The 18,421-nt window shown below is 38.2% G+C and overlaps 1 protein-coding gene across 9 annotated transcripts in view; it reads left to right on the top strand.

Moving 5' to 3' along the window:
* LOC136885071 (cGMP-dependent protein kinase, isozyme 1) overlaps positions 1–18,421 on the top strand; it is a 235,945-nt gene that overhangs the window by 168,458 nt on the left and 49,066 nt on the right. For all 9 annotated transcript variants that reach the window (XM_067157479.2, XM_067157476.2, XM_067157485.2 and 6 more), the window contains one exon: positions 2,768–2,865. In XM_067157479.2, the coding sequence (XP_067013580.2) occupies positions 2,768–2,865 (98 nt within the window). The remainder of the gene's footprint in view (positions 1–2,767; positions 2,866–18,421) is intronic.

Here is an 18,421-nt window from a genome sequence, read left to right as displayed (position 1 = left end):
TGCCGGTATTTTATTTGGTGATTATATTGAGTGACACCGATCTTTGCTGCGTTTTGATCGCCGTGGGCGTAAGTGCCAAAAAGAAGCAGAAACGGAAAAGAAGCACAAGGGCCAAACAGTGGTTTCTAGACAGAGAAAAGTACACTAATGAAAATTTACTCAATGAACTGTGAAAATGGGAACCAAATGATTTTCGAAACTTTCTGCGCATGAATAGTGAAATGTATGAGGAACTCCTCGCTTTGCTTTTAACGTTCCACAGAGCCGGAAGGCCATGGTACACTTCGATAAACTCCAAAATAAACTTTTTCTCCTCCTTTTTGCCTGCCATCACGATACCTTCTCCAACGCTTGTTGATACCAACTGGCGGGAGGACAGGATATTGCACAATATTGCCAACACACAGCACAGTATTTTGCGATTTGCGCAATATATTTCAAACTTTCTTGATTTCGTACAATATATTGCACAACCCTTCAATATTAAATACACACTATCAATTTTATTGCACAAACCCCGATATTGCGCAATAATATTGCACGTCTATGGGCCCCTTAAGAGCACCAGATCATCAGCAAATGCAAGACAATTTAATCTTAACAGTCGGAGGACATACCTTACTCCATTCACACATAATTTTTTCCAGCACACAATTAAACATCAATGGGGATAATCCATCTCCCTGTCGAAGACCAGAATGAATTTGAAATGGTTCAGAGATTCATTTCTGAACATAACTTTAGACTTTGCGTTTCTCAGAGTGAGCGCAGTAAGGATAACAAGTTTCCGATGTAGACCAAATTCAGTAAGAATATGTAGTAACGATTCACAATGGATAGTATCATAAGCCTTTTGAAAATCTACAAAAGTGATCACTAAATTGTTGCTCCTAATGCGTTGATGTTTTATGATCCATTTGAGACTGATAATTTGATCTGGTCAACTTTGTCCTGGACGAAAACCACCCTGATATTCACCCAATTCACTATCAAGCTGGTCAAGGATTCTGGAATAGAGGATCTTAGAGAAAATTTTATAGGCGATATCTAGCAAAGAAATTCCCCAATAGTTACTAGGATCTGATATATCACCTTTTTTATGGATTGGGTGTATAATTGCAACATTGCATTCTTTAGGCAATTTTTATGTACTTCACATGTCAATGAGATGTTTATGTAGATTCTGAATAGTCTATATATTCGCATTCTTCCAGAGTTCCACTACTAGTTGATTTTCTCCTGTTGCTTTAAAATTTTTCAGTGAATCAATAGCTGCACTTACTTCATTGTAAACTAGTGGTATGACCTTCTCCAAAGGTGTTTTATTTCTGGTAAATAGATCAAATTCAAAATAATTTTCAGGTTTATCATTATTAAGTAATATTTTTAAGTATTCAGCCAAAATTATTGCATTGTCATAATCATTATGGGCCACCTTTCCATTCTTATCTTTCACCAGGAGAGTAGAGGGAGTATAATTTTTTTTTGCATTGTTTAAATGCCCTATAATAGTCTCTTGTTTTATTTTGATTGAAAGCTTCATCAATAGATTTGAATGTTTCCTTCTGATAATTTCTTTTAACACTCCTGATTTCTTTAGCCATTAATCGTCTAGCGTTGATTAGTTCTTCTCTAGAGCTTTCTGTTTTTTTGTTGTTGATCATTCAACCAGACTTTATGCTGGCGTAGTATTGCTGTATCATACTCTTCATTCCACCAAGCATGGCCTTTTCTTTTTCTAACGGGATTATTATTATTATTATTATTATTATTATTATTATTATTATTATTATTATTATTATTATTATTATTATTATTATTATTATTATTATTATTATTATTATTATTATTATTATTATTATTATTCAACTATTACATTTTGGAGTGGGCTTTGATGTTTGCCCAGTAGTTGTGCATCCTCAGGCTGTGTTGCTCCTTCCTCTCCTTTGTCAAAAGGGCGCCAGTCTTCTTCGTTGGTAGTCTGTCCTGGAACTCCTTATGTTTATTATTATCATCATCATCATCATCATCATCATCAAAAATAGAAGTGGCCCAGTTCTAGTAAGTAGTGTTGCAAAAAACAATGTTAACTATGCAGGGTTATAAGTTGGCATTTTTTTATGTTTTACATATGTCTGTCTCACTGATTTGTTACATTGAGTGCCAACCAAACAAACTGTAATTACTTTATACAGAGATTTGTGATACATAAAGCCTAAAAGCGGTATTTTAAAATGCATGGGATGTTTAATGAAAAAAATGGGATAATATGCGCCCCGTATATTTTTTGCTGGGACAATGGGACTCTTTATAGAAATAAGGAGCAATCCCTTAAATTAGAGGACATCCGTCCTAAAAAGTTTGAACTTAAATTTTGTTTGGAACTTCAAATTTTGATCTTCTCTGGGTTGACATTGTACCATCCATCATTATATATTTTAATGCAGAATTAAATAGTAAAGGTGTTAAACAGTCTCCTTGTTTTAAACCTGTTTTAATAAAAAATGGTTCAGAAACTACTTCTTCTTCTTTTGATTAGTAGGGCCTACTGAATAAGGTGGAACCAGAATTATTCCCTTTCAAGATTATTATATGATGGCTCTACATATACACTGCAAAAACAAAATTGCAAATATCTTCCAAAACATCAGAGAAAAGGCACCTGACAAATTTTAGGTGAGACGCCCGGTGTAAGTCATTGTCTTCCCACATCATGTGTAATCCTCAATCCTCACATTCTGCATTTTTAAAAAAATCTTTTCTTTAGGCACTTCATAGAGTACTTGGGAGATTTGGAAGAGATTCGGGTGAAGGACTGGGAAGCAACGTTTCGTCGACCTACTTCCGCCGCGGTGCCAACTATAGGTATGTTCAAGTTGACAAAATTACTTGGTAAAGGACCTAATGTTTTCTTGCATGCCACTGAGGAATATAAGAAGGAATAGCTTGCCATTCTTACTCTCATAATACACTGATGCCCAGTTTCTTCAACTCTGTGTAAAAATTTCACTTAACAAATGTTAACTAACAATTCTTATTAATTTAACACCAGTTAAAAGTTCCCTGTTTTACAAACAATTTCCAACATTTGTTACGAAACAACTGTTAAAGACGAATTGACACATTTCCATGAAGTTCTGAATGCGTTTGGCTGTGTATTTTGTCAATGTCTCACATGGTCGACATTATTATAGGTTATGGTTAGCAGAGCCTTCGAAGGTGTAAACATGAACATATCAGATGTAAGGCTTTTCAGGCGTTTGCTCTATTAACCAGCGTTTCGTCTTAGGTCTGACACTAGACTTGTCAGAGTGAGATGTGTCAGACCCTACCCACTGACGCTGGGTGTATGCAGGTGAGCTTATCAGAAGCCTATATATGAGGCACAGTCTGACAACTGCATACAGGAGATAAATCTCCACAATGGAATTATTGCCCGCATAGCAATTCCGAATGGAAAATTCTAAATTCCCATGGAGGGAATTAGATATTTTTCACCAATAGAGCATGTCAAAAACATATCAGATTTAAGGCTTTTCAGGTGTTTGCTCTATTAACATGTGCAGCAAGAGGCAACAGAACTGTTGTTATAATGAACAACAGACAAACGTTATTATATATTTAATTTGAAAGTATGTGGGTGTGCTTGAAAAATAAAAGAACAGATGGTTATGTCACAAGATTCAGTATATCGTCGCTGCTGGGACAAAACCTCCTATGTGAAAAAAATTAGCTTAGAACTTTGGCCGGTAAGGTCCTGTCACGTAAGGTGCAATATTGTATGCTTATTGCCAAGGCATTCTCGCTCTTCATAATGTCAGTGCTGCGGGTCAGTATATCTTCAAAAATATTAACACATAGGAGGTTTTGTCCCGGCAACGACGATATTCTTATATGAGTGCAATCTAAGGTTCCTATTACACCGGGAAAATGCGATAATTGATATACATCTTGAATTATTTTTTGGGCATTCTTTTATTGCGGGGAAAGTAATGTACCTACTGCCTTTCCAATGTTGCAGTAGCAGTGGAAACTCTTTGCACATTTCTAAACACTCTTGTTTTGCACTCATGAGCATATTACAAACTCCCCACTTCATGTTCGTATTGATATGACAATCTACGAATCAAAGAATTATTTAGTCACCTAATCGATACCTTTACTTGCCTTTGGCAATTTCGCAAAATCATTAGTAGAACATGTTTCGACTGCTTCACAGTCATCATCAGCTACATTCACGTAAGCTTAGGTATAAAAAGGTGGAAATATGCATAATATATGACCTCCCACTTGACATTCCTCTTGCTGACCTCCGATTTCACTGTGTCTATCCATTGATTTCTTGGCCTCCCTACCGGCCTCTCCCCGTTAACTTCTCAGTCAAAGTAATTCTTTGCTGTTTTTGTTCTATCCATTCTCATAACATGTCCAAACCTTTGTAGCTTGCGTGTTCATAAAAGCTCGGTAACAGGTATTTTGATGCCAGCCTCCTTCATGTTTGCTTCTTTCTAATCTTGTCTTTCCTAGTCTTTTGGTTCACAGTTCTGATGAATTATATTTCTGTTAATTGGATGATTTTACTATTAGCCTTGTTATGTAGGGTACATGTCTCGAGTCCGTATGTGAGAATTGGAATGAAGTAGGTATGAAACATGGTCAATTTTGCTTTCTGGGGTATTTTATAATCTCACAGTAGATTTCTCACTTGAAAGTAAAATTGAGAAGCTTTCAAAGTCCTATTATTTCTCGGTTTATTGTGTTACCTTTTGAAATGAAAAAAATGAAATAAAATGAAATGGCGTATGGCTTTTAGTGCCGGGAGTGTCCGAGGACAAGTTCGGCTCGCCAGATGCAGGTCTTTCGATTTGACTCCCGTATGTGACCTGCGCGTCATGATGAGGATGAAATGATGATGAAGACGACACGTACACCCAGCCCCCGTGCCAGAGAAATTAACCAATTAAGGTTAAAATTCCTGACCCTGCCGGGAATCGAACCCGGGACCCCTGTGGCCAAAGGCCAGCACGCTAACCATTTAGCCATGGAGCCGGACATCTTTTGAAATGATACTTTCAAGGTATTTGAAGTTAGAAACAAATTTGAACAGAGTTCCGTCCAGGAAAATGTTTGAAACTGAGCCTTTCCTGTTGATAGTCATTTCAACAGTTTGTGTTTTACTGATGTTTACTCCATATTCTTTAAACTTGCCATTCCAAAGATTTAGTTTCTCCTGTACTTCCGCTTCATTTTCTCTCAGATTAGAACATCATCTCTTTGCAGTGTTCTTTAATAGACTTTATGATCTGATCCATGACAATAATGACCAGGCACTTCCCTGTTGGACTTCTCTTTTCGTTTCAGACCAATCTGATCTTCCGTCCCCTACTTGGACACAGCTAAAGCATTTTTGATAGAGCCTCTTTACTTTAACAATCAGGAAGTTTTGCACACCTGCACCTCCTAGGCATTCCTAGATTGTCTCTCTAGGCACACTGTCATAGGCCTTCTCGATGTCCATAAAAATTTTCACTAAGTTCTTATCATATTCTCATTGCTTCTCTGTTAGCACTCTGATGGCAAATATCAGCTGTCGTGTTTCGGTTCTTCATGAACCGTTGTTGCTCCTCCTCCAACAACGGTTCTACTATATTCCTGATTCTTCTCCAGAAGTTTAAGTGTGTGAGAAAGTAGAGTGATACCTCTATAATTTCCATGTTTCTTCCTGTTCCCCTTTTTATACAGGGGGATAATGTTACGAAGGTCGAGTCATAAGTCATCGCAACTATTTTTTTTTTTTACAAGTAACTAATCTCATTTTGTTCCGTATTGAAAATACAATAAGTAAAATTCTTTCAAGAATAAAATTACTGTGTCCACCTATTCAATACAATTATATTTCGTAGTGATTAAATCCTACATGAATTAAAAACACTAGTTAGGAACATGTTTATAATTCATGTAGGATTTAATCACTACAAAATATAATTGTATTGAATAGGTGGACACAGTAATTCTATTCTTGAAAGAATTTTACTTACTATTCTTTTCTCACGAACAGGAGACAGTTGATAAACTTAACCATGATAGGTTAATATGGTTGTTTGATCCATATTGACTTGTCTGAATCTATTTAAATAGTTCTGTAATAGAAACAGGAGACAACACGGAAAATCTAAGATATGCATTTGGAAATATAGGGCATAGTGCCTGAAGACAAATTCTGACTTCAAGAGATTCTCGTAGGAAAGTGACAGAACACAGGCCATTGGTAAACATTGTTTTATTATGGTATAGACAGCAGCAAATACACAAGACTACGTACAAAGGACAGGTCTCCACTGGTTACAGACCTTCGAAATAATCACCCACAGTTTCCACTGTGCGGTGCCAGCGGTGGGGCAGGCGCTGAATACCATTCGCTGCATGTGTATCGCTAATGTGTGACACCTCTCCCCGAAATGCTGTTACGATGTCCTCTTTGTTAGCAAACCGTTGTCCACGTAATGGCTTCTTGACTTTGGGGATTAGATCATAGTCACATGGGCTCAGATCAGGCGAATAAGGTGGGTGTGGAAGAACCTCCCATTCCCACCGTTGTAAGTGACACTGAACGATGGCTGCTGTGTGAGCTGTCGCGTTATCGTGTAGGATTATGCTATTGTCCAAAAGATCTGGACGTTTGGTTCGCACTGCTCGGCGCAACTGGTACAACAAAAAGGAATTGTAATAAACTGCATTGACAGTGTGCCCCTCACGCACTGGATGACATGCAAGAACACCTTGAACATCGTATGCCAGGATTACCAAAATGTCTCCACCCACCTCGCCACTGTTCTATAGGGCATGGCATGCACACCTAATGCTTTCCGCAGCTCTGCATGGCATTGGCGTGCATTTCTGCAGCGGAGAACTATTATTTTAATATACGATCATTGCTCCTGCTTGTTGACTTCCATTTTGTGACGCTCTCTCTGACACACTGAAATTGGGGGCATGCTTAGACCCACACTGTTCTTTACATACACCATCTAGTGGCATCATTCGCAAGTACGTACCGTATGTTTCCAATTGCATATCTTAGATTTTCCGTGTTGTCTCCTGTTCGCGAGAAAGGAAATAGTTGCCATGACTTATGACTCGACCTACGTACCTTTCATACAGTCCTCTGGTATCCTGTTCTCTTTCCAGATGAAAATAGTCTGAAGCATAATATGTATCTAAGAACTATGAGCAACTACTGCACTTGAGACACTGATAAGTTTCAGTCCGTGGAAAACTCTAACCTATTTTCAATTTCTTCTAATATCTTGTTTGTTAGGCTTATAGCTTTGGTAATTAGGTATCTTTGTAGAAAACTTCCTTTAACAACTCTAACCTAAAATGTCCTTTTTTCTAAGTATGGATTGTCCTTTGCCTTCTTAAGTTTATAGCTTTTCTTTATAAAGCAGTCAAGCTTCAGACTCATGTCTTCTACATGCTACCATTTTGAAATTTGAACAGCCAGTAAGAGATTTAACACAGGGCTGGTGTCATGTTAATTTAACACAAGTATTAACAATTTGTTAGTGTTAACAATTCTTGATGAGACAGACATTTTGTTAAATTTTGTATTAAGTCTCCTTAACAGCAGTGTTAACACTTAACATTCGTTGAAGAAACTGGGCTAGAAAACACTTCAGTGTCCTGCATAACCTGAAAGAGTGGAGTGAAGATGCACGTTATCATTTATTTTTAAATTACACTGCCTGACAAAAAAAAGTTCAGCACCCAGAAGAAGTGGTCCAATAGTATCCCATTTTGGTTTACATGTATACCATTGATATGTGAGTAAATTATTATATTTACAAGGATCTGTAATATGTAGAACACCCACCAGAGTGCATTCCTGGTGGCACCGTCCTGTTGTTAAGTGGTTACTGCTGTGATTCAGACAGTTAAGCAAGACGTGCATAGAGGACTACCTACAGTATGAAGCACCTGCAATGCCTCGCAGACGCGTTAGACGGCCTGTACACCAATTGACAGCATTTGACAGAGGCCGCATTGTGGGACTGCATGAGGCTGGTTGGTCGTATCTTGGAATTACCAGGCATGTGGGCCATTCAGATCTCACAGTGGCCCGATGTTGGACTCAGTGGGTACATGAGGGCACCCAATCACATCATTCAGGTTCGGGTCATCCAAGGAACACCCCCCACCCACGAGGGAGGATCGTCGTATGGTGCGCCAAGCATTGTGGGATCCTGTAACTTCGGCACTCGCCTTCCGCAAACATGTACTGGAGATTCCACAACATCCATGAGTTCCCGCACAGTGTCTCGACTACTCGCATCCGCCAGATTGGGGTCCTACTGCCCCATGCGTCGGTTGCCACTGACACCAGAACACCAACGCGTGCGTTTGTAGTGGTGCCTAGCCCGGGAGGCATAGACAGCGAACAACTGGCGTCGCAACATGTTCAGTGACGAGTCCCCGCTTCTGCATAACCTCTGATGACCATCGCGTGTGGGTTTGGCGGCGTTGAGGGCAGAGGGCAGATCCTGCCAGGGGAGCCATAGGATATGCATTCAAGTCACCTCTAATAGTGTTTCGGCAGACTTTGACAGCACAGCGATACGTGTCAGATATTCTGCGTCCGTACATCCTACTCCTTATGGCACAGCACCGTGGAACAATGTTCCATCAAGATACTGCATGACCACACACAGCACGTGTGTCTATGGACTGCCTAGAGCATGTCAAGGTCTTCCCCTGGCCAGCAAGATCCCCGGACCTCTCCATCTTTGAACAACTGTGGTATTACAAGATATTAGAATCATTCCGTATTGAGGGTTTTCACTTTACAAAGTTGAAAAAATGGGTGTATCCTCCTAATTTAATACATTATTTATTCCATTATTAGACAGAGTAAACAAATTCAAACATGTTTCGGCTCGTTCGAGCCATCTTCAGTGGAATAATTTACATAATACAAGTTTTAAAATGCCTAAAAATAATAATGAAGGAACAAATCAAAAAAACAACAGAGAGCCTAGACGGCAACAAAATTAGCACAATATACAACATTTACATCATTATGTGGAGCAAAAAACAACTCACTGAGACAAAATTCAGTGACACAGGGCTTAATAAAAAACAATAATCAATATTAAAAACTGTGTTAACCTAAGAAGAAAAGAAATTAATACAAATTATACAGATGGAAATAAACAATAAGTGCACAGAGTGACGTTGCGGACCTCATAGTTTACAAAATATTGGTTTTGTAACAATAACAAAATGGGATGAAATCACTGTTGAAAATTCAGGCAGAAAATCTATTTTTTTCTAGAAATCCATCACATCAAATTGGCTAGGATGAGAGCGGGAACAAAAAAGTTTGAGAAACCAAGCCTGATATAACGTGCAGGCAAAAAGCCTGTGACAAGGAAAAACACTGATGAAATTTAAAGCTTTAGAACAGCAGCATTCTCAATATCTTCTCAAACTAGCGGTCCCTTTCTTGATTATTGCTTCATAATGTTGGATGGTTGGTTTGCCTCATTATAAAGGGTCGGAACGGCCGCAACATTTAATTGAGAAGCTGTGTTAGGGAGATGACAGATGCATGGTAAACTGTAAGTGACCTAGTGGAAACCGTCAATGAAGTTCCAATCTGTAATGGAAAAAAAAAAGAGTTTGTGTGAGAAACTTGGGCTGATAAGTAAAAAGTGTGGAATGGGTGTGTAGAAAGTTTAAACTTACGGTGTTTAGCAGGTGGATGTCCTCTCAAACAGCCTGGCTTTTTCAAAGTAACAGTCTCGTCCACGCGATCAAGTCTATTGTTGGTTCAGCTGTGTTTGCGAGGATGGAAGGAGCGGAGGGGGAAGGGGTGGTGCATGGCTGGTGTGGGGAGGGGGGGTGGTGGTGAGTTGGAGAGATGGAGGCTGGGTTTGTTTATATTATGGAAGTTCTGACAAATATATGGAATGAATGCTCAAGTAGAATGTTCTTTTTCTTGTTGACTTCATTTAAATTGTGAGACGTGTTCATAAACTGATCTAAATCGATGTGGATGCTCTTGAGAATGTTGAGCAAGGTGCCTTTTTGCTCATAATGCAAGATCTTAAGATCTTTATCTATTGAAGTGTATTCATGGCTAGATACTTTATGATGTTCACTCATAGCTGAAAGAGATTATATTTTAGAGCGTTGCGATGTTCGGCGTATCTTATGACAAAATTACGGCCTGTTTGACCAATATAGCTGGAATTACAGGATTGGCATTCTAAATTGTAAACTCCGGAGTTCAAATATATGTTATTAATGTTGTTGTTGTTATTGTTATAGTTGACAGTGTGTGGATTTAAAATGAGTTTGGAGTTGGTGTAGGAGGTTCTATATGCTATTTTGATGTTGTGTTTTTTAAAAATATTAGAAATTTGGTAAATGCTACTATTATTGAAATTGAACGTGGAAAACTTTTCTTTAGGAGCGGAATCTTTTTCTAGAGTAGTCTTGGGCCTGCTCTTATGTCTATTGATGATTCTGCTGATGAAGGTTCTACTGAAACCATTGTATTCTGCAATACTGTAAATAGTATTAATTTCTTTTTGTAATTCTTGTGAGATAAAGGAACAGTTAATGCTCTGACGACCATGATATTTTAAGCTGCTTTTTTATGTATGTCTGGGTGCACAGAGGTCTGATGGATGGTATTGATGGTGTGGGTGGGTTTCCTGTATATATTGAAGGATAAAGTGTTGTTACTGTTGCGCATAATGGTTAAATCCATTATTGTTTTCTGACTCTATGGTGAATTTCAAATGTGGGTCAGTGGAGTTGAGAAATTCAAGTACTGTGTTGCTGTTAGTAACGTGGGAGTCTAAAATAACAAATATGTCAACTACAAATCGTGTCCAGTGTTGAATGCTGTTAATCTTACCTATGATGTGAGAATGCTCTAAATGATCGATGTAGATATCTGCAAGAATTCCTGAAGCTGGTGACCCCATGGGAAGATCTGTCTGTTGGTAAATGACATTATTGAAAGTAAAAAAATTGTTGTTCAAAGTAAACTCCAGAATCCAAATGAATTCATCTATTTTGCCTATACTTAAATTACTGAATTTGGGAAGATTGTTCTTGATCAATTGTACGGTGCTGTTAACGGGAACATTAGCACACATCGTCCCTGCTCTGGCAAACTAGCGAAACTGACAAACTAAGGAATCTGTAGTTCTGAAGTTCTGGTCTAGATTTTGTTATTTATATATTATCTACCCTCTGATAAAGTATCACATCTGCAGCTCATTCTGTATGCCTAACACATAAAACCAATAATTAAATATAAAAATTGATTTGACATGAGTAATCACAACTTCTTTCAGCTCTCCTAACCTTTTGACAATTTTCAGATTCGTTAGTTTGCCAGAGCAGGGACGACATGTTAGTAATATCAAAAGAATGAAGAGTGTGGTGTTTGGATAAATTAAAGTGTTTAATCTTGTTGCAGAATTCTATGGAGTTCTTTACTGATGTATTGGCTTGAAAACGATAGTGTGACTTGAGGAATTTGTGAATGAACCGAGATACCTCATAGGTCGGACTGTTTCTGAAATTGATAATGGGCCTTATGGGGATGTCTGCTTTATGGATCTTGGGTAGCGCTTTGGCTGTGGGAAGCTTTGGATTCATGATAATCATTTTGGATTTATCAAGGTCATTAAACAGAAATGAAATGTTCTTAATGATGGTTTTTAGGTCTCTTTGTATTTTATTAGTTGGATCTTTTTTAGAGGTTATGAAGTTGTTGCCTGCAAAAAACGTGTGTGCTTTATTAACATAGTCACTTTTGTCCATGATTACGGTAGCGTTCCCTTTATTAGCTTTTGTTATTTAAGTCGTCGTGTTTGACTTTTTTCTTTAGTTTGTTTACTTTAGCTATGTGCTCTGTGTTGGATGGAAGATAGCTTGCGTTTGACTTCATATCGGACCTCTTCTTGTATGATTATTGGTAATTTATTAATGGCCAATTCAGTTTCAGCTACGGTGGAAATTAAATTATCGCGATTAGGATACCCCAATTATGTTTGGGATCCATGCTCAGCACATCGAGATCATCGGCATCAAGATTTATTTTACTTAAGTTTACTACAGGTTGGTGAAAATCATTTGGCTTTATGTTATTTGGGGTGTTATGTTTGCTAAGTATTGTTTTTGTTTTTGAAAGAGCATTTCATTTTTTGTTAAGTGTTTTTTGTTTCTTTAACAAAGTGAGGTGAAGTTTGTTAGAGACGTGTAATTGAAAGGACGTCCATTCGAGGGGCAAAGGAGAGTGGAAACTTCTAAATGAGTTTCATATAGTTTGTGGTTCAGAAGAGATTTATAGGCAAGAGAGCTAACCTTTATTGCAATCTCAAAATAAAGGTTGCCAAATTAGGGCAAGACTTACGTTTTTTGAAAAAATGCTTGATTAATAACGTAACCCCCAATTTTCTAACATTTACCAAGAAAACTCACAGGAACATAGCGAATACTCGCGCGACTCACCTTTAAAACTGATAAAATCTGGATTAAAGACGAAATCAAATTTCTCCACAAAAAGAAATCTCTTCTGAACCACAAACTATATGAAATTCATTTAGAAGTTTCCACTCTCCTTTGCCCCTCGAATGGACGTCCTTTCAATTACACGTCTCTAACAAACTTAACCTCACTTTGTTAAAGAAACAAAACACACTTGACAAAAAATGAAATGCTCTTTCAAAAACAAAAACAACACTTAGCAAACATAACACCCCAAATAACATAAAGCCAAATGATTTTCACCAACCTGTAGTAAACTTAAGTAAAATCAATCTTGATGCCGATGATCTCGATGTGCTGAGCATGGATCCCAAACATAATTGGAGTATCCTAATCGCGATAATTTAATTTCCACCGTAGCTGAAACTGAATTGGCCATTAATAAATTACCAATAATCATACAAGAAGAGGTCCGATATGAAGTCAAACGCAAGCTATCTTCCATCCAACACAGAGCACATAGCTAAAGTAAACAAACTAAAGAAAAAAATCAAACACGACGACTTAAATAACAAAAGCTAATAAAGGGAACGCTACCGTAATCATGGACAAAAGTGACTATGTTAATAAAGCACACACGTTTTTTGCAGGCAACAACTTCATAACCTCTAAAAAAGATCCAACTAATAAAATACAAAGAGACCTAAAAACCATCATTAAGAACATTTCATTTCTGTTTAATGACCTTGATAAATCCAAAATGATTATCATGAATCCAAAGCTTCCCACAGCCAAAGCGCTACCCAAGATCCATAAAGCAGACATCCCCATAAGACCCATTATCAATTTCAGAAACAGTCCGACCTATGAGGTATCTCGGTTCATTCACAAATTCCTCAAGTCACACTATCGTTTTCAAGCCAATACATCAGTAAAGAACTCCATAGAATTCTGCAACAAGATTAAACACTTTAATTTATCCAAACACCACACTCTTCATTCTTTTGATATTACTAACATGTATGCTAATGTTCCCGTTAACAGCACCATACAATTGATCAAGAACAATCTTTCCAAATTCACTAATTTAAGTATAGGCGAAATAGATGAATTTATTTGGATTCTGGAGTTTACTTTGAACAACAATTTTTTCACTTTCAATAATGTCATTTACCAACAGACAAGTCTTCCCATGGGGTCACCAGCTTCAGGAATTCTTGCAGATATCTACATCGATCATTTAGAGCATTCTCACATCATTGGTAAGATTAATAGCATTCAACACTGGACACGCTTTGTAGATGACACATTTGTTATTTTAGACTCCCACGTTACTAACAGCAACACAGTACTTGAATTTCTCAACTCCACTGACTCACAGATAAAATTCACCATAGAGTCAGAAAACAATAATGCCCTTAGTTATCTGGATTTAACCATTATGCGCAACAGTAACAACACTTTATCCTTCAATATATACAGGAAACCCACCCACAACCATCAATACCATCCATCAGACCTCTGTGCACCCAGACATACATAAAAAAGCAGCTTAAAATATCATGGTCGTCAGAGCATTAACTGTTCCTTTATCTCACAAGAATTACAAAAAGAAAATAATACTATTTACAGTATTGCAGAACACAATGGTTTCAGTAGAAACTTTGTTAGCAGAATCATCAATAGATATAAGTGCAGGCCCAAGACTACCCTAGAAAAAGATTCCACTCCTAAAAAAAAAAGTTTTCCACGTTCACTTTCAATAATAGTAGTATTTACCCAATCTCTAATATTTTTAAAAAACACAACATTAAAATAGCATATAGAACCTCCTACACCAACTCCAAACTCATTTTAAATCCACACACTGTCAACTATAACAATAACAACAACAACATTAATAACATATATTTGAACTCCGGAGTTTACAAATTAGAATGCCAATCCTGTAATTCCAGCTATATTGGTTAAACAGGCCGTAATTTTATCATAAGATACGCCGAACATCGCAACGCTCTAAAATATAATCTCTTTCAGCTATGAGTGAACATCATAAAGCATCTAGCCACGAGTACACTTCAATAGATAAAGATCTTAAGATCTTGCATTATGAGCAAAAGGCACCTTGCTCAACATTCTCAAGAGCATCCACATCGATTTAGATCAGTTTATGAACACGTCTCACAATTTAAATGAAGTCAACGAGAAAAAGAACATTCTACTTGAGCATTCATTCCATATATTTGTCAGAACTTCCATAATATAAACAAATCCAGCCTCCATCTCTCCAACTCACCACCACTCCCCTCTCCCCACACCATCCCTGCACCACCCGTTCCCCCTCCGCTCCTTCCATCCTCACAAACACAACTGAACCAACAATAGACTTGATCGCATGGACGAGACCGTTACTTTGAAAAAGCCAGGCCGTTTGAGAGGACATCCACCTGCTAAACACCGTAAGTTTAAACTTCCTACACACCCATTCCACACTTTTTACTTATCAGCCCAAGTTTCTCACACAAACTCTTTTTTTTTTTTCCATTACAGATTGGAACTTCATTGACGGTTTCCACTAGGTCACTTACAGTTTACCATGCATCTGTCATCTCCCTAACACAGCTTCTCAATTTTATGTTGCGGCCGTTCCGACCGTTTATAATGAGGCAAACCAACCATCCAACATTATGAAGCAATAATCAAGAAAGGGACCGCTAGATTGAGAAGATATTGAGAATGCTGCTGTTCTAAAGCTTTAAATTTCATCAGTGTTTTTCCTTGTCACAGGCTTTTCGCCTGCACGTTATATCAGGCTTGGTTTCTCAAGCTTTTTCATTCCCGCTCTCCTCCTAGCCAATTTGATGTGATGGATTTCTACAAAGATAGATTTTCTGCCTGAATTTTCAACAGTGATTTCATCCCGTTTTGTTATTGTTACAAAACCAATATTTTGTAAACAATGAGGTCCGCAACGTCACTTTGTGCACTTATTGTTCATTTCCATCTGTATAATTTGTATTCATTTCTTTTCTTCTTAGGTTAACACAGTTTTTAATATTGATTATTGTTTTTTATTAAGCCTTGTGTCGCTGAATTTTGTCTCAGTGAGTTGTTTTTTGCTCCACATAATGATGTAAATGTTGTATATTGTGCTAATTTTGTTGCCGTCTAGGCTCTCTCTTGTTTTTTTTATTTGTTCCTTCATTATTATTTTTAGGCATTTTAAAACTTGTATTATGTAAATTATTTCACTGAAGATGGCTCAAACGAGCCGAAACATGTTTGAATTTGTTTACTCTGTCTAATGATGGAATAAATGATGTATTGAATTAGGAGGATACACTCATTTTTTCACCTTTTTAAAGCAAATGTGGGATGTCGTTGGAAGGGGCCTCTATTCCAGCACCAACCTGTGGGATTTTGAGGGACAGCTGCGACAACTATGGATGTACCTCAGGAGAGGAACCAAAGGCTGTCTGACACCATTCCGAACCGCATAAGGGCATGCATTTGTGGCCGGGGGGGTACAACATCCTACTGACCTGGCGCTAACATTCCACCTGTAACTGCCAACGGCCTTGTATCTTTCATCCCATATTGTAATCAGTTCAATAAAGGGACATGGTTGTTCAGCATATGTTCTTTCATTCACTTTCAACCACTCCTTCTGGGTGCCTAACTTTTCTTATCAGGCAGTGCATTTTGCTAGTGGTTTAACATCGTAATAATACATGGGAGTTTTCAGCAATATAAGGATGTTGGAATGGAAGTGACCATGGCCTTAATTACTATAAGATACAGCCCCAACATTTGCCTGGTAATAATAATAATAATAGTATGGCCTCAGCTACCGTGTGCAGACATTTCGATTAGACGCCATCTGGCTGTCTGCTCGTCAATTTCGACGGTCCGTTTTACTCTAGGTTCGTTAGATGGCAGACAGGTAAACCGGATCTCTCTTGGGCGTCTATGGCTGAGATTTAATTAATTTTGTCGGGTAAATACCAAATGTATCACCAGAGATCTTTTACATGCCGACATCGTACGACATGGAGTGTCGAATGGACTTTTTTCCGCCCTTCAAAAATCCGACTACCTCTTCCGGGTTGGAACCTTCTATCTTGGGATCCGGAGGCCGACACTCTACCACGGATCCACAGAGGCAGCTATTTGCCTGGTGTAAAAATGGGAGCTCATAGAATACCAACTTCTAGGCTGCTAATATGGCATTCAAACCCATCATCTCCTGAATGAAAGCTCACAGCCAACTTATTTATTATTTACCGTATGGCCATAAAATATATGTAAATATACAATTGAATATAATACAATAATAAGAAAACATAATTTCTAATCAGAATGTCCAGTCCTTCCATCCACTCTGAAACTGCCTTTGATGGAATCAAGAAATCAACCCAGCTATCCGAATAGGCACGTAGCTTGCAGCTGCCGACGATGTGAGTGATGGTTTGCCGTAGGGTACCACAGTCGCATTCCGGTGACGTTAAGTAGTTCCACATGTAGAGCGAGTCCCTGCATGTTCCATGACCCGTCCGAACTCTGTCAATCTGGTGTTGGTGTCCATACCAAATGCACATAATTTATGAAGATCATAGAGGTGAATCTCATACAGCTGTATATTAATCTCGATCCTCTAACTCCCCTTCTTTTCTCAATAATTGATTTCAAGTATATTTTTTTCAGACATTCATTTCAAAACAAAATTAAACAATAGATCACTACATCTGACAAAACGGAATACCTATTCAAGTTATGAATGTTCCCCTTCAACATTACCATTAGTTGGGGGTTTTTGCAGATTTTATGGTACTCTCTTAAGAGGGCGTTTGATTTGTGAAGATCAGCTGGCATTATTCCCATGAGCAGCGGAAGCCAATAGATTGCCGTAGATCTGATTGTGCCCAAAATAAGGCTCGTGCTGTTGTTCAGCTGTATATCAACATATTGGGTTTTTGGAGTACTAAGGCCGCACAGGAGAACAATATTCTGCACTGGAATAAACCAGACCAAGGGCAGAACGTCGTAGAGTACTTGCAGTAGATTCCCAAGTTTATCAATATTACTATTGTACAAAACATCATTTATAAACCAAGTGGCTCATCTATGCAGATGGGGGATGCCAACTCCCGGATCAACTCAGGAACCTTTGGTTGCTGTAGGAGCGACAACATAGTTCGGCACCAACAGCAGGAGTTTTGAGGTGTCATTTGATTTCAATTTTGAATGTGTTGTTCAGACTTCATCATTGTTTTAAAATTTGGATTGTAAATTGAGACATACCAGATTGTTTAATTTATTAAGTGTTGTATGTGAGCATATACAAGGTCTGGGTTAAAGGTATAATAATATAAAATTTAATAACTTGAGAAATAATGGAGATATTTATTGGCGGTTTGTTTCTACAACTAGGGTAACTCAAAATGTTTTCTGTGTTCGCTTGCAGTGGCCGTGGTACCACATGCGCATCTGTGTAACTGCATTGTTCACAAGAAGCGTGCCAGTAACCATGTGGACTCCACATCAGAAGGTGTGTGCTTTTGCTCGCGGAGATAAAATCCGTTACATTAGTACAACGTAGATTATGGCATGAGTATGGACTGTTATCAACTGATGATATTCCCACTTATGTAACAATCATGAAATGGGACAGGCGCCTTCGAGAATCTGGGACCTAGCTGTTGATGTCGGGCCACCACGCCAGCATGCAGTTTCAGAGGCTACTGTTGATTTAATCCGTGAGTCCTTCGAGCGGAGCCCTCGTAAGTCAATTCGACAAGCAAGTAGGCAGTTACAGTTACCTCATTTGACAGTAAACGATGTCGTCCACAAAAGGTTGCGCCTAAGGGCGTACAAACTGCAGCTTCATCAGAAAATCAAACCTCAGGACAGGCCG

This window comes from Anabrus simplex, chromosome 13, assembly GCF_040414725.1.
Source record: "Anabrus simplex isolate iqAnaSimp1 chromosome 13, ASM4041472v1, whole genome shotgun sequence".
NCBI lineage: Eukaryota > Metazoa > Arthropoda > Insecta > Orthoptera > Tettigoniidae > Anabrus > Anabrus simplex.
This window is presented reverse-complemented; position numbering and strand designations above follow the sequence as displayed.